The following is a 20,526-nucleotide window of genomic DNA, read 5'->3' as shown; positions in this document are numbered from 1 at the left end:
ATGTTGTCGTAATAGAAGAAACCAAAGAACTGAAGGAGAAGCTGGACGGGACTCTCAGATCACCAATCAACTCGTAACCAGACAAGTTAGGTGTGCTGAACTTCCTCGTGTTCTTAATAACTCAGGTGCCTGTCCTGTGTGTAAGAAATTTTAGCTGTGAAAAAGAAAATGTAATGAACGTGTGATCCGTCATGTTCCATACAAACCTGTAGGAAATATTATTCAGGCACATAAATCAGATCCAATTCACTGCTTTTCTGTGGAAGGAAAAGCTCTTCAATTCATTGGCTTTTTAAAAAGTGCGATGATGCTGCGGTTTTCTTTTCATGATACGTGGACTCAGCATATTTTTCCTTTGAGATCTTGAGGGACTTTGGATTTTCTCACTCATTCTCTCTCTCTCTTTAGGTGCCTGTCAGTTCATTCCAAGTGTCGGGTAAATTGACAGCAGGATCAGTCACGACCAACGAAACAAAAGGGGAAGTCGGTGCCTTTTAAAGGAAAAACAAACTCATCCAAACTGAGGGGAGCGCTCAGGGAGATGGCGAGTCATTCTGCGCCCCGCTGTGCTCAGATTAATATTGGCCTTTGTCTGATTAGGGCAAAAGGATGGACGAGTCTTGAACGTTTCCAGGTCGCAATGGAGTGACAGAGTGAGATGATCGATATCCTTTCCCACGCTACCAGTTCGAACTGCCTCTCAGCTCCCTGGTATCTGGAGGAGGTGTTTAACTAACGCAGAGAAAAAAGCAGCACACGTGCCCCTCGTCTGTTGGACTTCCCCGCAGAAGCAGGGTGGAAAAGCACAGTGCTCAGAATGAAGAAAAGGCACCACTTCAATGAAGATTTTTTTTAAATTGTACTCAACAGGCAGGTTCTCCCTAGAGTACTAAGGCCAAAGGAGAGCTGAACACTAATTTACCCATCAAAGCCTCCCAATCAATAAGCCAACTCCAGCCACTAATTACTGCGACTACTTCTTCAATCATCAAGGTGGCCTCTTTCCGATGACAAGTCTAAGCAGATGACATTTGAGCAAATAACATTTGAGCTACCCTGACACTCAAGTCTTGTCTCCCGGGCTGGTGGGAGATCTGACGAGTGGGAATTAGAGGCATTTGTCCAGATTTTGCGCCTGTGAAATTCTGCTCCCGCTGCAGCTCAGAGATGTGCATTATGACGCTTCATAAATTCATCGCTGCCATCTCAATTATTCCGCGGATGATGCGCAAGTGTTTGATAACCTTGCTATTTAAAACTGCATGGATATCTTGAGCCCAGCCCTGGAGCCCCCCCGGACCCCCGCTCCACAGAAGCTCCTGCGTTGAAGTTTTTTTCAAACGTATTCCTGGTCTTTTTTATTTCACAACAGCCGCGGCAGGGTGATTGATTAAACAGCACATCTCCTCTCTCTCTCTCTCCCCCCCCTGTTCTTTCTCTCTCCTCCATCTGCACTTTTTCTTTCTCCCCTACTTTCTGTTCTCTGCCTGCAAATTGAGGCAATCCCACCCCCCACCTCACTCCAAGTACTGTAACGCGTGTGTGAACACACACACACACACACACGAGAGAGAAGGACTGGGACAGAGGAGCCGGGAGCAGCAGCCGCAGCAGCAGAGGAGATCCTGAGGCTGAACGCAGAGGCTGGAGAGAGTGCGTGGATGAAGGGGGTCAGTGCCACACAGACTCGGCGATGCGCGGCCTGCAAGCTTCCTCTGCCGGGAACTGGAGGTAAGCCCTGGGCGACTCAGCTGCCCCCGGTCAGAGAAAGAGTGCGTCTCTGTTCCCCACATGCGGTGCCTCGACTTGTCTTGCACCGTGCAGGGTACGTAGGGAAACGGCGCTCAGCTCCAGGACAGAAAAGTAGCCCCGTTTTTGAAGATGAAAAAGAAGCAGAGACACATGTCCAGATGGGATATTCTAATGCTTCTTGCTGTTACCGTATAAATGTGCCTTCCTTTCTTTCTTGATATCGAAGAGTGCTTTGTGGAACATCTAACACTTCATTGAGGGGGCTCAGTTGAAAATAATCTATATATACATCTTGGAAGTTAGCATTGTAAAGGTATTTAAACCTTATTAAATACATCTTTTTCCCTTGTGATGCAGTTGTAGCTCAGTAGGGCTGGTGGGGCGTGCGTCCTTCAACTTTACCTTTTGAAAGTTTACCGCAGTGAATTTACGTGGCAATTCTACAATATTAATGTGATCGTACAGGGCTGTACTTGCATGTCTTTTGACTTGACCATGATTTCACTGGGATTTACTACACTGTATTGTGCATTTGCCATAGTTAACCTTTACAAAGGACCTCTTAAGGGAAAAAGTGTAAATTCATAAAATACCTCCTTAATGAAGAACTAGGCAGTGTCTTTATGTATTACAAATCTAAATCCAGCATTATAAACAGGAAAATTAGAATATACAGTATATATGTTTTAATGTTAATGTTCTTTTTCAGAGCACATTGGATTTCACATCAGATCTCTTTTCACAATCATACATAATTCATTTGAGCCACTTTTAAGCGGATGTTGTTATCATGTATAAAGAGAGAAGAAAAAGACATCTCTTATCTTACAGGAAAAGCAAATTGTCATTATTCGTCCTGTTTTGCAGCTCCGAAAGTAATAATTTTACGCTGTACATACTGTACTAGCAGTCTCTCGGGACATATTTCAAACTGCAGTCGTTCGTCTTTTAACCCTCTCTTGGTCGAAGTATGATATCATGTCGGTTATTCAGAAGTCATTTTTGTTTTGTGTCAGCGAAGCCCATCTGAGTTGAGCTGAAGAGCAGAATTTAATGAACTCATTCTTATAAAGAGCTTTAGTCAGTGTGTGCTTTCAAAGTCATTGTATTCCTCATTTGTAACGGTAGATTTAAACAAACGATAAGGATTCTCGACTGCTTGGGAAGAGCACAACCCATATTGACCACTAAGTCAATGGACCACAATTTAAAGTAGCACAGAAGCAGCTTATGGCAACATAAGGCCATTCCTCTTGACCATAAATTGTGTTACAGTTAAAGCAACTTAATTTAAAAAGGGATTTGTCTCCCGTAAAATTGAAGTTCCATGTTGCGGGGAACAGATATTAATGTGATTTTTCAGGTTAAGAACACACAGTGCCCAGCCTGTTCTGCAAGCAAAAAGGAACAGCTCTAAAAGGGGAACGAAAATCAGATTATTTCATAAATTATTAATTGAAGATATTTAGTTGATAAGAAGGACGCACCAGGGAAAGCGTACGTCTGTTTTAAAGTGGTACAGGTTTTTTTTTGCAACAGTACATTCTGGTCAGAGGCTCATTTATCCCTGTGGAATAAATTACAGATCTGCTATTTTTTTCTGCTCCTTAAAATCCTGTTCTTCCGCTGTTAATCTTTCGTAGTAGTTTTTAGGCTGACTGCATGGTAACTGACCTGTGATAATGGCTATGCATGGAAGATTAGCTCTGAGTTTCTGCAAGCTTTCCCAATTGAAGATATTTCTACGTTTCTGAAAACTGGCAGAGGTGACTACATTGATTGTACCTTCATAGCACACTATGACAGAAGAGCAATCTAAGATGAAAGATTTCCATTAATGATAGTGGAACTGTATTTTACCATACTTTATCATATTCTATTTTAAACTATTGCCTTTGTACAGTTTGATCGGAACTTACGTCTTCTATATTAAGACTTTCTCTTGACGTTGTTCTCGACACAGCATATAATTCTTTTTTCTAGATCAGAAAAGCTGATGAAATACTGTAAAACTGCTGACAGCTTTTCAAATGGCGTCTCTCTTTCTTTCTGCGTTACCTATTGATATGGAGATCAGCGTGTATCTGAAATGAGTGCTTTTTTTCCTTAACCTTTTTCCATCGGGGAAGAAAGTCCACCTTAGAAATTCTGAGCTCACATGAAGCAAAAATGACACATTGTTAGCTAGGTGCACCAGCAGCCACATAATACCACAGCGATCGCCAGAGGTGAAAGAGAGAATTAAGGAAATATCTCTTGCTGTTCTTTGAATGTATAAGCAGCTTTAGTGTTTAGATTTTAGACTGTATCCCACTGCCTTGTTGTCGTCACTGTTTCTAGTCAGGCTTGTGTCCTAAATAAGTGAACACTTCTCTTTCCCGAATGAAGAGGAGTAAAAGCCTTTTACTTCGCATGTGTGGGTCATCTCTCCCCCAGGACTCTTACCACTGCATAAGGAGGGACCTGCATTATTGAGGCTCAGTCCCCTCATCTCATTCAGGGGCAAGACAGCTGAAGGGCTTGAAGGAGACACAGCTGTCAGAGGTGCTGGAAAGGTGGGCTTACGCACCCCCTGGGCATTACGTTTTGCTCTCTCCCTGTCATACTCCCGATTCCTGAGCAGAAGAGTCTGGCTGAGGGTGTGAGGAAAGCCTACAAATAACCGCAAAGAAGCAGAAAAAAACAAAATGAAACCTTTGGTACAGTGCTCACAGGTGTCATTGTCTTTCGGTTCCACAAATATTTCAAAACCAGTAGCCGGAGAAACTCAAATTAAACGTGAATTAAACGGTGTCTTTGTTCATTTTGCATATGCTGCTTTTAATTAAAAAGATGCACTCAGGAGGGCTCCTGCATTGTAGTGCACATTGAGCAACGCAGCGATGAGCTGCTGATTAAGAACCTGTGGTCTCAGTGCACTAATCAGAGCTTCCTGAAGCCTTCTGAAGGTTTGCTGTGGCTAGCTGCAATAAAGCACAGGTAAACCTGGTGAAGCAGGGCACAGAGAGACAAAACAGTGGAAAAGCATAGTTTCAGCATGTTGAAATCATGCCAAAGTACACAGCTACCATGTACATTAACTTCCTTAATGTCCTTAAAGGAGTTAATCAAACCTCCTTTCAATAAATTATGGCTGCTTTCCAGTTTAGCTCAATTAAAGAAGGAGTCTTTCCTGTTATTTAACACTGCTGTTTACAAGGGCTGATTGAATTACCTGGTTGCCTTGGAAAAGACCCAATTTAGTACTGCGTGGCAGTGCTAAAGGATTCTAAAGTGTCATGCTATGCTGTATCATTCTTTTGCTAAATCTTATTTAAGTGCTGAGGCCTCTTGCTCATACACAGTGTTTGCTTGAGTATCAGTCCTTGTTGTAAAAGCCTCATTCTGGCAGACAGTGATTGAACAGCGAGGCTTGGATTAGAAAATTGTGATGCATTGCTTTCACCTCCCAATCATAAATCAAGGTAATGAGCTAACAGCGACTCGATAAGGGGTTTGAAATGTTTCGCCCTCTGTCTTCATGAAGGCAGACCTCAAAGACATCAACGGGTCTCAATGGGTCCCCCATTACTTCTCAATCAATCTTTTAATTTATGTTAAATTAGCTGTGAACGCACCACCCAGGTTGTTTAAAAATGTCTGGTCAGCATTTGTGTCACAATGGATTGGAATGAACTGAGAATACTAATGTTCCTATTCCTATATATAGCAAATACTGCTGATTACAAGGCCCATGCTATTTGCTTTTGGGCTAAACAGGTCTGTCCAGTCAGAATATGATAAGGCTGTCTTGGAAAGCGTCGTCCTGCATTGGAGATGATCCCTTGCATTTTCTGAAACTGAAAGAGTTTGCCGTCGGCCTTGGAAAAAAAAAATCATTTCAGAAGGATACCAAAGTTGGTGCTGGCTTTGGGAAATTTTAAGTTATTTGCTCCGAGTGACCTTCAGGTGTCTTGACTGACAAGAGATAGGACTGAAGTGTGGCTATGCAGCCCACTTGCCAAGATGCAGCGAGTGACACTGACATTTGTTCAGCAAAGTGAAAAGGCAGGAGGGCGGGGGGGTGATATTCTAGTGGTGTGCCTACCATGTGATTAGCCTAATAAAAAGTTTGGACCTCGACCCCTGTCCACAGTCCCAGTCGTGCTGGAAAGAGTCGCAGAACCTGTATTCCTTTCAGTCTAGTAAGGAGCCTTGTGTTCGTGTGCCCTTCCTAACTATTAAACATGGGCTTAATGATGCTGATTTGTATCCTCTTATCCAATCAGAGATCCCCTTAGGTCTTGCTTTGTTTTAAAGACGAGCAGCAGAACGCCATTTTTTTTCCCCAGTTTTGCTAGCGCTGTGAAGATTGGGGCGACAAACTTGGTGGAGGGCTGTGGGTTGCAGTGCAGTGTGATTAAATGGCTTAATTGAAAGAAATAACATGTTTAACAGGTCAACGTGAAGAAGCTAATAATAATAAACATAATACCAGCTGTACAATAGATTAGATGTCAGTAGTGGCCGTCATAATATGTGCCAAAGAGAGTGCTAGATAATCGAGGCCATGAGAACAGATGTGCAACGCTAATTTGAAAATAAAAGGCGATTTTAAAAAATAAACCCTAAACAAAATGAAAAGCGTGCAAGCTGTCACGTGACAAGATGTTTTAGAGCTCTGTAATAAGGAAAGTCTCTGGAACTGTCTAACTGGAAAGCGATTGTACAGATCAAATATAGATTGAAAATCTATATATCTATTACATATTGCACCGTTTATTTTTTATCAGCAACAGGCAGCTTTGGGGAGCCTGTTATAGGACCAGAGGAGTTCACAGGAAATCAGATTTGATTTCCAGACAGTGCTTTGCTGCTCCATTCGCTCAAAACATAGCATGCTGGGTGAAATAGATTCGCAGTGTTATCTGGGTGCCCCAGTACGCCACTGCTGCAACATCCTGTCTTGTCTTTCAGCCCCAAGATAAATGCTTGCTACGTTCTTAGCACACCAAGATAAGTATCTGATTCGTTTTTTAAAAACCTGCTATCTAAAAGAAATTCCTGCTCCTTGTCGCAAAGGAAGTTAGGAAATGGGTGAGTGCGTGTGTGACCGTGTGGACCTTTTGCGCAGGCCACTTTGAGGCAAGACACAGCCAGCGCCCGATCAGGAAATCAGAAACACAGGCATGCATGATTCCAAAATACATTCATGAAACGGGAACCAGCGATGATGCACTGTGTTGCAGTGAGACACCAGATATTTGTAGGCCCTTCTCCTTCGACCCATCTCTCCCTCTGAAAGGGACTGTTCACGTGTTCAGGTACCCGTAGGAATACTCCCAATTCTGGCCATCACAGAGGATAGTCACCACCCAGGGCATGAGCTCTTCACCCCACTGCCCTCAGGCAAGAGATATAAGAGCATACGGACACTTACCACTAGATTCTTCAATAGCTTCTATCCACAAGCAGTGAGACTGGCGAACACATTTAGCCATCCCCCTCGGACCACACCCACACCATCACCATCTACCTCATTGTAATTTATTTATTGTACGTCTCCAGTCATTGTTTACACGTCTGTATTGTTTACATTCAAACTGCCTGCATGTTTACTTGCACATTGTCTATTGTTTGTTTGTACATTGTCTTGATGCACTGTTTGCACTTTGTTTTGTTTTTTTACACTTGTTTTACAATCGAGAGACTTTCTGTAAGTAAGAATTCCATTGTACCAGTACCGGTTACATATGGCAATAAAGTTCAAGTTCAAGTTCAAGTTCAATGCCACCTTAACAGAGGGGTCGCTAACCTGAGCTAGGAGTCTGTCTCTCTGGCCCAACACTCCTTTTTTTTTTTATCCGCATGGAGAAGATGCGACGCTTCCAAGACAGGCGTTCGGAACAGAACCCAGGGACAGCTGTTAAAAGACAAAGGGGCTCAATTAAAAAATGTAAAAATGCACATTATTATTAAGCACACGTCTGCTGCTGTAACATTGACCCACAGAGCGGTAGGTAAACCTCAGCCGAGAATTCATGGTGAAATGACAGCAGGTAGAGTTTAGGAACTTGGTTGTTGCTGTTCTCCGGTTCTGCACATCTGAACACAGTGCCTTTGTGATGTAATACTCTTTGCCTGGCAGGGAATGCCTTGCAAGGCTTCACTTGTCCTCCTCCCAGATAGAGCACTCCAGATGGTCTCATCTGCATCATTTGGTTTTAGTGCTGAATTACCTCCGATTAAAGTTTGTACTTTTTCGAGGTGTGTGTGTGTGTGGAGAGGGGTGAAAGTAAGTCGCCCTAATTGCAGGGTTGTTAGCGATTGGTCACAACCACGTGCGCACTGGATGTGCTCGGCTCCCAAGGGGAACTGCTGTCAACTGTGAAACGGCGACAGTCGATGTGCGGTGTTCTAAAAGACAAAATCAAATTAAATTTAAAAAATCATCTGGGCAGAACATCCTTTCATTTTCCAACAGACCTTCATTTTTGGTCCTCATTTGCCCCCTCAGATCAACCGTACAAAGGCATAAGGGTAAGAGGACAGCTGGTGACTGACTGCCTGTTGGCATCTTTTCTAGGTCTGTGATTGCAGATGAAAATGGCAGGAGACTTGCGGGTTCACATGGACCATGACATGGAGATAGGAGTGGCTCCCCGAGAGGTGAGGTTTGCCATTAATAAGACTGTAAAACCAGTTTTTCACTCACAATATGTACAATTTATAAATAACCGATTACAATAAGTTATTACTATTTTTTCAATAACTTAATGCATACGTTTGTATTCATATACCATCTGTATTTATATTATATCATTAATACATTTCATTATAATGTATTTATGATTATAATACTTTTTCATTCTAATTTTTCAATAACTTATTACAAGACACTCATGGAAACATCCATTCGCTAAGATTACTATGTACCAAAAAGATACCAGGGTTGGAATACCAAGAACACGCTGATCAGAAAGTTACTCAAAATACATGATTTTCAAATGGAAGTGTACCTTAGTTTAGAAATCAAAAAAGAAAAATGTTTAGATTAAAGATTAGAAATGTTTTTATAGTCTGGAATATATTAACAAAGCAATTGGCATGTTTCCAGTAAAAGTTAGAGTATTCTCATATATAAATCTTGTTACTGTGCATTTCAGTGATATAGCATGTTTATTTTGCATACAGCTGCTGAGCTATTGTCATATCAGGATAAATTTAATCCAAAGTGGTTTTATTTGGTAGGCTTTGGAAAAAAAGTCTTAGCGTTTCAGTCCCCTTGTTTTCTCAGATCTGTGCCTAAAGTGACCACATATAGACTAGGTCTGACATACCTTAACCTTGCTAACCTTTTTGTGGAGATGTTGAGGTTCAACACTTGTTGAGTTATCGCATTTGTTGTTGTTGTCACATGTGTGAGGATGGAAAAAGAAAGCCTCTTTCAGAGAGTCATGACCCACTGTGTTGTCTGATGTCTGACTTATTTCCACGAGGCTGACAGACATCCTGAGCTGCCTCACGGTGACCTCTGTGGGTACGATTTGATGCTAAGACCAGCCAGGCGTGCCCATATTCCAGTGGGAGTAGAAAAACACCGAGGGCACAGTACCATCTGCAGAAACAGCCTCTCTCTCCAGGGTTTTGGGAAACACTATCCCCTCATGTCCTACTTTATTCTTTGGGGGACCCAGTTACATGTTTACAGTAAGATGCATCACTCTGATAAAGCCATGACTCTGATTTGAGTTCTTTCTGCTGTTGTTTTTAAGCAGTAAAGGCCTGGCTGAAATAAAGAGGATTCTTTTTTTTTTATTCTGCACAGTCCAGTCACAAGGGTATAGGAATTTATCTTCATGATAACTTGTAAAGAAGACAAATGTAATGCTGGCAGATAATGCGAGTTCTCTTAGTGTTCTACATTTCTAGTTTGGATGATCAATGAGGGTTGTGCTGGAAAACACCTGGTAGTCCCAGGGAAATTGTCCAGCAAAATATCGCTGCTTAATATTGCTAAAAATCTGGACGTTTGAGTTTTCACAGGCTGCCAAACACTTGCAGCTGTATAAATGCAAGGATAACCCTTCTGCTTTCCGTAAAATGCTTCAGATTTGACAGCTGTGCAAGGCTGTTGTACGTAGAAGCAGAATTGCCTCTGAACTTACGTGCCTCATTTTTTTTGTTTTCTGAATCCCCCTCCAGGTTAAGAAGCTTCCCAGGCGAGCTAGAGAAGGCCTGGCCCACGTCTCCACGGACAGGACCCATCTGATAGCCGAGGCAGTCAAGAAGCCCAGGCAGCGCTATGTTCAGAAGGACGGCAAGTGCAATGTGCACCACGGCAACGTGCAAGAGACCTACCGGTATTTCAGTGACCTCTTCACCACCCTGGTGGACCTCAAATGGCGCTTCAGCCTTTTCATCTTCACCCTAGTCTATTGCGTAACTTGGCTGTTCTTCGGCTTCATCTGGTGGCTCATCGCCTATATCCGTGGAGACCTTGAGCACGGTGATGAGCAAGGCTGGACTCCCTGTGTGGAGAACCTCAACAGCTTTGTGTCCGCCTTCCTCTTCTCCATAGAGACAGAGACCACCATTGGGTATGGCTACAGGGTGATCACGGAGAACTGCCCGGAGGGGATCATCCTCCTGTTGGTCCAGGCCATCCTGGGATCCATTGTCAATGCGCTGATGGTGGGGTGCATGTTTGTGAAAATCTCGCAGCCCAAGAAGAGGGCGGAAACCCTCATGTTCTCCCACAAAGCGGTCATATCGGTGCGGGATGACAAGTTGTGCCTCATGTTCAGGGTGGGGGACCTCCGAAATTCGCACATCGTCGAGGCCTCCATCCGGGCCAAGCTCATCAAATCCAAGCAGACCAAGGAAGGTGAGTTCATCCCTCTCAACCAGACAGACATCAACGTGGGCTTCGACACTGGGGACGACCGCCTGTTCCTGGTATCTCCCCTCATCATCTCACACGAGATCAACGAGAAGAGCCCATTCTGGGAGCTCTCCAAGGCCCAGATGGAAAAGGAAGAGTTTGAAATTGTCGTCATCTTAGAAGGCATGGTGGAGGCCACAGGTAAAATTTCCTCTTTATTGATTTTTCCATTTTTCAGTTTCATTTATCTAGAGAGAAGGTGTTATGTAAAGACTGGCACTGAGACGCAGCACTGCCGCCTCATACCTCTTAATTACCGACTGTCGTTTGTATTGACTTTTTGGATTTCTCCCTGTATCCACCTGGATTTGTTCGCCAGAAACTCTGGTTTCCTACTACCTCTTAAAGATAAAATGGCTAGGTTAACTGATGATTCGAAATTGTCTGGTGGGTGTTTGTGCAGATCCTGCAATGAACTGGCATCCTGTCCAGAGACATACTCCTGCCTTTCATCCATCACTTCTGGGGCAGGCTGTTGGTTATCTTCCTGCTAAGGCATGATTCCCGCAACAGCTCATGCCACAGTGCTGTGTTCAGTGTTATTTTGTGCCAGATGACCACAGGTAGGATGCTAATCTTACTTGTGATAACGTAAACCTTCACGAGCACATTTACAGTACCTTTCCATCTTATTGGGCTTGTATTTTTTAAAAGTATGTTAACACTCAAAAGCTAAGAATACATACAGTAGTGTTATGAAGAGATGGGTTTGTGTTTGTCTTTTTTTCCAGCGATAACAGCCCTTGTCACCCTGCACAAACACGCAGACCTTGCCAACTTTGTGTTTGTGTAATGATGAATTCCATTTTTCTGTTGCATCGGTTAGTTTAGTAAAATATCTCTCTGGTATTTTGAAAACTAGTCTTTCTTCATGGGCAAACACAAGATTTGTTGGCTAAACAACAACATATTCACATTTTCCAAAGACTGCTTTAGCTGTGAGAGAAGCGCCCTGGGTCATTTACCATTGAGCCCCAGCAGTGAAGTCCAACCACGGGCTCATGTGCACAGAGGCAGCAAGGAGATGCCAAGCAGCAGCACTTGTGTGTGTACGGTTTGGGATGTAGAACATCTCGGGTCTCAGGGAACAAGTAAAGGTTTATTCCATGTTGAAAAGAGAAGAAAGGAAACACAAGGTTTCGGCTGTGGAGCCTTCTTCGGGTGTGAGGAAGACAGGGCAGACAGCAAAAATTCTAAAGTACAGGAGAACAAAAGGAGGTGGGAGCAGGAGAGAGGGAGAATGGGCACTCGGGTGGGCGAAGTTGAGTGGGGAAGACGGATGTGCAGTCGAAACCTAAAAATGAAGAGAGAGGATTAGAAGAAAACAAGTCTGTCGTTGAGAGAAGGGGGGAAGGTGTGAACCAAGTTTGAGGATAATTTTAGTTTCTGATGTCTTTCTGCTATAGGAATGAAGAAATCCTTTGAGAATGCAGACGGAGTGATCAGTGTGATCATGGCCGTCAGAGCTGAAATGAGAAACTATGGGCTTGGAGAAATCTTTCATCTTCACAACCCTGACATGTTCTCTGAAACGGTCTCCAAGTCTCCTGTTTATCCAATGTAGAAGTCTGGGCATTTTCTGCAAGAGATACAGTAAATAAGGTTGCAGATGTCATTTAAGTGATCCAGAATTGTCCTGAGGGGCCTTGAATGAGTGTGGTCTTAGATATGTACTTGCAGGTGATACAGCGAGCTCTGTTGCAGGGGAAGGTGCCTGGTGTGGATAATTGCTGAGGGCGGTCAAGGGAGCTGTGAACAAGAAGGTTACGCAGATTAGATGGTCGGCGATATGAGATGATGGGGCAGTTAGAAAAGAGGGTCCCAGTGGAGGGATCAGCCTGTTGGATGGAAAAGTTGTTGTTAATGGCCCTGGGGATAGAAAGTGTGTTAGGGTGGAAGGGAAGCACCAAAGGAATGCAGTTGTTAACATGGGAATTTCTGATTGTGTCGAAAGGTGCTAGGGCTGTTTTTGGCTTGGGTGAGGGCCCTGTCAGGAACACGGGTGGGGTATCCTCTGCTGATGAAAAAAGAGTGCATTTTAAGTGCATTTCATCTTGGGTCTTAAAACAATGTCACTGATAGAAAGTGCTATTAAAATCATGAATGACATTTCTATACAGTATTTTTGTATAGATGCATGTCTTGTGGTTCCTTGGACATTCGCGCTTGAGGTGTGACACGGTGAATGGTTCCAAAGTCAAACCTGTCTGTTTGTATGCACATGGGAGGGGAGTCATCTACTGTATTTTTGTCAATGTGGAACCATATTGGTGCACCTGTCCCCACAATGGTCGGATCTTTGGGGCCAACAGATCCCCTACAATTTAAAGCGATCTTTTGCATAAACCAACCTACTTTTTTCTTTGAAATCTAAACGTGCCAGAGATGTTTGTTTCTGGCCCACTCTTGACCCTGTGTGAAGTTTAGAGGGGAGTTTGAAACCGTATATAAAAATGAAATGAGAATCAATAAAGAGTCGCCGCAGTGGCAGGAAGACAAGTTTTGGGTTGGTATGCGTGTGCAGGTGGGAAAGAGAGAGTATTGTGTTGAGTGGTGCCATTAGTTACAGCCCAGTAAAATAATGTGATTAATGACAGAGCAGCCGGTTTTCACTCCTATAAACAGACCTCAAGGATCCCGGATTGATTATCCGGCCACCTGAATCTAACACCGAGGCTAGCTAGCTTCTCAGGGTCCTTGTGTGGTATTGATTGAAAAATCTGGGTATTTGTGTCAGAGGAGCCTAGAGAATAAAAACACATTTACGGGCTTAACCACGAGAGTTAATTGCTAACCTCCCCCCCCAAATACACACACACCGTTTTTTCAACTCTGAAGTGGTGTGTACAGGCGAAATGTCAATTTTTCAACTGGGCAAATGAAACAGAGTCAAAGGGTAGGAGACACGATAGAAGGAATCATATTTAAATAATGCAAATCCATCCTTTTAATGCCTTCTTCCTGAGTTTGAAATCAGGCCTTTTAAAGACGGAAATGGAAAAGGAACAATTAAACGCTGGGTCTGTATTTTTAAATAGCATATTTATGTTTCTTAAATATGTTAAGCTTATTATATATTTATAAATTAGAGAATGCCCAATGTTTTATTCATATCAGCAATCTTCACAGAGACATTTTATCTGTGTGCCCGTTATTTTTTTTAAAAAAAGAAAGCCCAATTACAGTAGTTCCATGAAGAATCATTGATTTCCCTTTTTAACAGCAGCCTTTTGCCTGTGGCCACACACTGCAAATACCCCTCTGAAGTACGGAGGCAATCATGATGGTTTCAATTTCAATCTTTTAAAGTAGTATTATTCTTTATACAAATATACCCATAAAGGAAGTCATTTTTTTGTTTTATGGCTTCTAGTTTATAATTCTGTGGTGGACTGGCATCCTACTCTTGTGTGTGGTCCCTCCTCGTGCCCTGTCTGTGTCTGTCAGGTTAGGCTGTGGCTCATCAGTACTCTCTAAAGATAACACAGTCATTGAAAAAGCCTGTATGGGTACCCAGAAAAACAAGTCACTTCAACATCTGGGCCAGCAGCATTCCAGTACTGTTTAAAAACATTGGTGTCCACCTACTGTTTGAAGTTCTGGGACAAGGAGGAACGGGATTAATTCCACCTCAGGACGTTGGAAAGCTCCATTCATAGAGAAGAGGCTGCTCTTGCTCTTGTTTGGTTGCTAGAAGCTTATCCGTGCCAGAATCCCCTAAAAACATTCCTTGAAAATTCCCGGACAGCGTTGGTCAGGGAGTCCTATTGCTCCACTTCCCTGATGAGAGCTGCAGGCGCGACAGGCCCCCAACACTCTGCTTTACTGTGCCGCACTGCGTGTGTGGAGCAGCTAACAGTGCATTCCCCACTGCGCAGCGGAAAGCAGGGGAAAAAACGCAATGGTGAGCCTTCCTTCGGGGCACCGGGGCAAGAACTAGAAAATGAGAACGGCCAACTCTGTTTGCCGGAAGACGGACCATCGTCATGCTACTGCATAAAAAAGAAGTGGCTGGTTTAGCGGTACAGTGGCGAGATGTTAGATGCTGTAGGGATGCAAGGAGTCACAGCGCCGTCCGGTGAAGGTTTGAGCGAGTTTAATTGTAGCAAGAATGGCCACTTCTGGAGAACACTGAAGGAGACACACACGAGGTGTATTTCCCACAGTGCCCCCCGAATTGCATTTTAGCCATTTGTATGAATGGGATTTGAGGAGTCTCCAGTCTAGTTATGGTCCAGTGGCTATTCTTGATGATGTCATCCCACCTTTCAGCTATGTCTGTGGTGTCACGCGCAACAGCAGGTGTCGGCTCAGATTTTGCTAATGCCAGGTCAAGAGACCCGGTCGATGACCCCAGGCCAGAGCCAGATTTCTACAGTGTCCCAGTAGAAGCTAAGCCGATGGCTCAGTACCTCAGGGAGGCTCTCATGGCCTTGCCCTAGCGTCAGATCGACCTTTCTACACACCCCCGCGCCCATGGGGCCCTCTCGAGAGCCTGCCCCGCCTATCCCGGAGGAGAAAGCGCGTCGCAGAGTGCTGGAACAGTTTCTAAATACAGGGGGGGGGGCAGCCCGGCAGCACGTAGCTCGGCGACCGCTGAACCATCGCGAACTCCTGCACTCCTGCACTCCTGGGCAGGAATGCGACTCAGACCTGTTATTTTCCACTGAACTCGCTGCTCTCTTGCTCTTGTTGCTGTTGCGTGCCGGTGAAAACAGTGAGGTTTTCTTTTTTTTGCCTTTGTGGACTCTTGTATACAGCTCTAGACGCTAGTATAAATTAGCATGATTATTAATATAACTCAGTGTGTTTTATTCTACTAGGATATTTTAATTGTCACATGCTATATTGAAAGCGTGTTCCAGAAACTTTGCAGTAGTTAATACACTGTATTCCAATAAATACAGATTAACAAACAGCAGTTATCCTGTTAAATGAAGTTTTAGCTACTCTATTTCTGCAGTTTTCTGTTTGGTAATAGAGAAGAGCAGTCTGTTTATTAAAAGCCATGGAGGCACACTAAATGAAGGCTTCCTTGGCTGTAGGAGGACGTTACTTCCCCTGCGCCCCCATTTAAATTAGAGCTTAAATAAATTGACCTGCTGTCCTCATGAGGTTTGTGTGAATGCTTTGCCTTTCGTGACAACTGCTCGCCTAAACTTGGAGAGGCGTTTTATAGTGTATGTTCTTAAAATCTCCTCTTCCTTTGCAGGTTAGGCACCCTCACTCCCCTGAAATGATGCCCCCTTTTTCCAATGCTGCTGCAAAGCAAGTCACTTAAAAGGCCATTCCAATCCATGCTTGCCAACCAGAACCGAAAAGCCCTTTTTATACTGACAATTTCTACTTCTCAGATTTCTTGTGGACTCTGACATAGGGGTGTTTAAAGCAATGAATAATATTTCTTCTTCGTCATATATACACAAGACTTTGTGGGGGTATGGAACGGACTACCCAGGTACTGTATGTCATAGAAGCTTATACCTTGTTTTTTTTAACAATTTGATGGACAAGATTCTTGCTACAGTACTACCAAATAGGCTGATCGGCCGCCTGTTGTTGGTATCCATTCTTATATGCACAAATTGGGTGCAATATCCACAGAAATATATGAAACTTCAAGGAAATACAGAATATCATTTGTATCTGTAGCATGTCACAGGTACTGTACCATATTGTGAATGTGCTGCATTTTAAATTTCCTCCTAATCCATTTTTTATATTCTATAGCTCTTTCTCTCTCATATATACAGAACTAAAATAATCGAAAAAGCAATCTGAAAGATAAAACATTTCTGTAATAGCCAAGAGTTTTTGTAGCGCACTACACTCAAGAAAGCTCTGCAATGTTCTCTTCTTTTTTCATTGAAAGGATAGAAGCAAAGTATCCGGGGACTATGAAATTGCTCTGAAGTCCACATTTTTAGACATTATGCTATTTCAAAAAAATGAATGCAAATTGATATAGAAATAAAATCCGTTTCAGAGAGCAACACAATCTCCTTGCTAGTAGTTTTTTTACCCCATAATTATTCCTACAGGATCTGGAAAACTAAGCCTTGCAAGTAAATTAAAAAAAAACTTTACTCGTATATGCCTGTGAAAATCTAATGTTGAAGTGCTAATGCATTTTCTTCAAAGAGTTTTCCCTCTGTTTCTTTATATGCCTGTCAATGTGTATATGTACTCCAGGAAAGGCCTGAACCAGAAAAAAAGCTCTATTTTACAGAAATTCCTCTTAGTGTTGTGCCATTTACTTACAGTACATGGCTGTACTTCTTTCACGGTTATTAAAATGAATAGTCCAAAAACGAAACTGCATTCAGATAGTGAAAGAGATAAAGGCTCTTGATGTTTCGGTCTAGAAGGATTGAGTGGAAAGTTACCAGTGGTCCTGATGTTTAGTGAGATCTTTGGATCAGCATTTGGCATCTGAGCCCTAGTAAGCACACAGATTTTCAGTTTTGTGTGAACATGATTCGGGGCTACAAGTTCCTTTTGAAAGTCCATTCCATTCAGGAAGTGTTTTGGACTTGATGTTATCTGACAACGGACCCGATGGACTTCTTGATGTTAACAGTGAGACATGTACCTCAGGACACAAGTCAAGGGGTCCTTGGATCAATTGGCAAACAAGCCAGCCAACCGAAGAAAGCTCAGCTACAGAAATATTGTATTTCTGCTTTCTACTTTTCAGCCCGGAATTGCAATTAATCTTTATTTGGCTCCCAGCTCTAATGTCTTCAAGCTTGCACCAGTTATTTCTAATTATGCTAGAGTGAAATAGAGCCCATTAGGTCTGGTACACCTTTAGCATGTTTGCAGGTATTAGAATTTCAAAACTTGGATCCCTGGGTGTGAACCAAATTGTGCCAGAATCACGCCTTTGTGTGTCTGAGATACAGACCACTGTAAGAGGCGCTGTCTTCTCTTTGAGCACATTTTCTTTGATTTGGTAAAAATTCAAAGAGATGTTGCAGAAAGGCCAAGCGCAGAAGTATAGTTTTTTAAAAAGAAGATGTGGAAAAGAATTTGCACCTACGTTCAAGATCTGCTTGTCTGTTGGCCATTCACTCCACACCCCTGTGGACTGGGTTATCACTGCAGGTTCATTTCCGCTTGCTCATTTCATTCTGTGGGCTGTCTTGTGCTTTCTTCCTCCCCCCTGGAGAGCTGGGTGAAGTCCTGAGTCTGCACTGTGTGCAAAGCAAAATTCAGAAGGAACCAAGGAGCGATTTGTTTTCACCTGTTTAATTAGGCCTACTCCAGGGAGAAAAAAACATTGACAAGCCAGCTTAGCAAGTTAAGGCATCCTCTTTCTATTTGATTATGTTAGAGAATATTTGTCAGTTAAATATGTAGGAAAAGAGGAAGAAATGTTTTTTAAATGGCTTCAATCATTGCATATTAATGGTGTCCCGCAGGATATGACAGAAGCCGTTAGACCGTTTGACTTCCAGGTGTTTTGATCTCAGAAAGTTCATTTACAGATCGCATTTTTCACTAGGCCTCATCTGGAAACAGGTAGGTTTCGTCTTTGCGGGAACTTGGCTTCTCAAACGCTGAAGCATGATAATCCAGTTTTATTTAGAAACCGGCCTTCCATGAGAAGTAAGCAACATTTTTTGGACCAACATGATGTCCAAATGTCAATACACCAACCAGATTTTGGGTCGAAACAAAACCATTTGCAGGTTTTAGCCAGAGGTGAAATCCAATATTTTATAGACCCTGCAAAGTACCTTTGGTGTAGCATGATCCTCAGTTTTCTAAATGTGTTAAACGGGGGTGGTCCAGTCCTGGTCCAGGAGAGCTGGTCTTCCTCCAGGTTTTCATTCCAACTCAGCTCTTCAGGCGCTGAGTCAGCTGGTTATTGGCGGAACTGGACCAATTGGACAGCTTCTCCCAGCTCTTCCCGACCTGCAGGTTTAAAGAGACTTAGAAATCCTGGCAGACCCTGGGCCTCCAGAACCGGGACTGGACACCGTTGGTGTCGGCCAACTGATACCTCTTCGGAAAAACAAGAACTGCTTACTGTGGCTTTGAAGAATTTTAAAAATGGCTAGTGTCTAATCAAGAAACCATTCCAAAATTCAGGAACTTTTATGAAAAAACACTCACCTGTTTTGTTGTTGTTATCTTTGAAGCATACACTTAGACACAGTGTCAATTGCTGAACCCATTTTTCTTTCGCAAGATCCGGGTGGCTGTACATTTCAAAGAATTGTGGGGCGTCCCTTCTGGCTCTGATGCCCTGCGCCTCCTTCTCGCTCACAGGCATGACCTGTCAGGCTCGTAGCTCCTACCAGGACACCGAGGTGCTGTGGGGCTACCGCTTCACCCCTGTGCTCACCCTGGAGAAGGGCTTCTACGAGGTCGACTACAACACCTTCCACGACATCTACGAGACCCCCACGCCCTCCTGCAGCGCCAGGGAGCTGGCCACCCTCGTCCGAGAGGGCCAGCTTCTCCCCCAGCTCTGCCTACCCCCACTGGAGCCCACACCCACCCTGGCTCTCGGCCCCGGGCAGCAGGAGGAGAACGGAAGAGTGGAGCGGGAGCCGGCGGAGGACTGGGAGGGAGGAGAGGCCCACCGGCCCACCGGGAGAGGAGGCCTGTGCGTAGCCATGGAGACCGGCGAATCAGTTTGTTGTCCAAGCCCTCGACCAAACACAGTGACGTAGACAGTATGTGAAGTACAGCCAAGAGGAATATGCAGCCTTTACAAATTACCTCTGCTTTAAATATATCTTTTTTGGCTATTTATGTTTCGTTTTTCACTAAGTGGTTGGCTTTTTGTTTTTCGTCTCAGTTTGTTTTGGGGGCTGGAAGGACGGGGGTTTTGGGGTTGTGTGCTGCCAGAAACAGAAACTGTTTAGCCTCAAGTCCCTCTTTTTCAAGACCACAGGCTGTCAGCTCTTCACTAATCACTTTGACCTCTGTATCCGTGTTTTGGGGGGACTGCATACACCTCTACAGTCATCCCTCAAGCGGGGCGCAGTTTTATTCAGCATGTGGACTGCATTCGTAGTTTCCCCAATCCTATTTATTTGATTCAAAAGATTTTTTTTTTCCTTTCTATACCACAGAGGCTCTTCGAATCCCGGGTTTATTTAAAAGAAGGAGGTGTTAAATGTATAGTATTTTTTTTCGAGGGGGGAGAAAGCTTGTGCACTGAAATGGAGGAGAGGCACGGCTCTTTGGGGACTGTTTTCAAGAAGGAAGTAGGGAAATATGGTAATGGATTTTGTATACAGTATAATATATCACCATAATCACTGTAAAGAGCCGTCTTGCACTCTGCAGATCTCCCCAGTCAGGAATGAGCCAAGCCTTTCAAAACACAGTGCTGTTCCCAGACCCCAGACAGTGTTGCAGGGCCACGCAATACTGTCAGTACCCCATTGATAAATGCGGTATTTACTAATGAGGAACAGCTGACAATTGTTGGGCCATTGTCAGCATCCTCTTCTGCCAAAGGGCTCCTGCAAATGGTCAGTTTCCGGAGGAAAGGAGAAAAGGTTTGGTTCTGCAGGAGATGGGAGGTTGGTCTTTGTCGGTCAATCCATATACAGTACGTCTGGGGAGTGTATTTGTTCACCATTGTTGTTTTTCACACCATTTTCATCCAGTTTTAGGGTAAATTAAAATGCAGTTTGCCACAGCTCCTCTCTTGCGTGCTGTCCTTGTTGTTCACTGGATTGTTCCACGTCAGGCCTTTTCGAATTACAACTTGCACAGCTTTTATTCAGTTTCACAGTCAGTGGAAACTTTTCCAGACCATGTTTAAACTTGCATGATGAAAGTTTTAACGGTCCATCCTCACGTTGGGTTGGGTAAAAGGTAAAAGA

The 20,526-nt window shown here is 43.6% G+C and overlaps 1 protein-coding gene and 1 long non-coding RNA gene across 2 annotated transcripts in view; one reads left to right on the top strand and one right to left on the bottom strand.

Annotated features, from left to right (window-relative positions):
* The window catches only part of LOC107075620 (uncharacterized), a 34,470-nt gene that overhangs the window by 5,423 nt on the left and 8,521 nt on the right, over positions 1-20,526 (bottom strand). Inside the window, exons 3-4 of the long non-coding RNA XR_011183123.1 lie at positions 18,418-18,595; positions 7,547-7,654 (exon numbers count right to left, since the gene is read on the bottom strand). This is a non-coding gene — a long non-coding RNA (uncharacterized lncRNA). The remainder of the gene's footprint in view (positions 1-7,546; positions 7,655-18,417; positions 18,596-20,526) is intronic.
* Positions 1,295-20,339, top strand: kcnj5 (potassium inwardly rectifying channel subfamily J member 5). Its single transcript, XM_006642223.3, has 4 exons — positions 1,295-1,731; positions 8,318-8,400; positions 9,937-10,816; positions 18,953-20,339. Exons 2-4 carry the CDS (start codon positions 8,332-8,334, stop codon positions 19,357-19,359), a joined length of 1,356 nt encoding a protein of 451 aa, XP_006642286.2. The 5' UTR covers positions 1,295-1,731; positions 8,318-8,331; the 3' UTR covers positions 19,360-20,339.

This window comes from Lepisosteus oculatus, chromosome 23, assembly GCF_040954835.1.
Source record: "Lepisosteus oculatus isolate fLepOcu1 chromosome 23, fLepOcu1.hap2, whole genome shotgun sequence".
Taxonomy (NCBI): domain Eukaryota; kingdom Metazoa; phylum Chordata; class Actinopteri; order Semionotiformes; family Lepisosteidae; genus Lepisosteus; species Lepisosteus oculatus.
The sequence above is the reverse complement of the archived record's forward strand: the minus strand, read 5'-3'. Positions and strand labels throughout refer to the sequence as shown.

Bases quoted from the DNA above. Each gene is read 5' to 3' on its own strand.
- kcnj5 (XM_006642223.3), top strand. From the start codon at position 8,332: ATGAAAATGGCAGGAGACTTGCGGGTTCACATGGACCATGACATGGAG. The intron at 8,401-9,936 runs GTGAGGTTTGCC...ATCCCCCTCCAG, and splicing joins TAGGAGTGGCTCCCCGAGAG to GTTAAGAAGCTTCCCAGGCG. The intron at 10,817-18,952 runs GTAAAATTTCCT...TCTCGCTCACAG, and splicing joins AGGCATGGTGGAGGCCACAG to GCATGACCTGTCAGGCTCGT.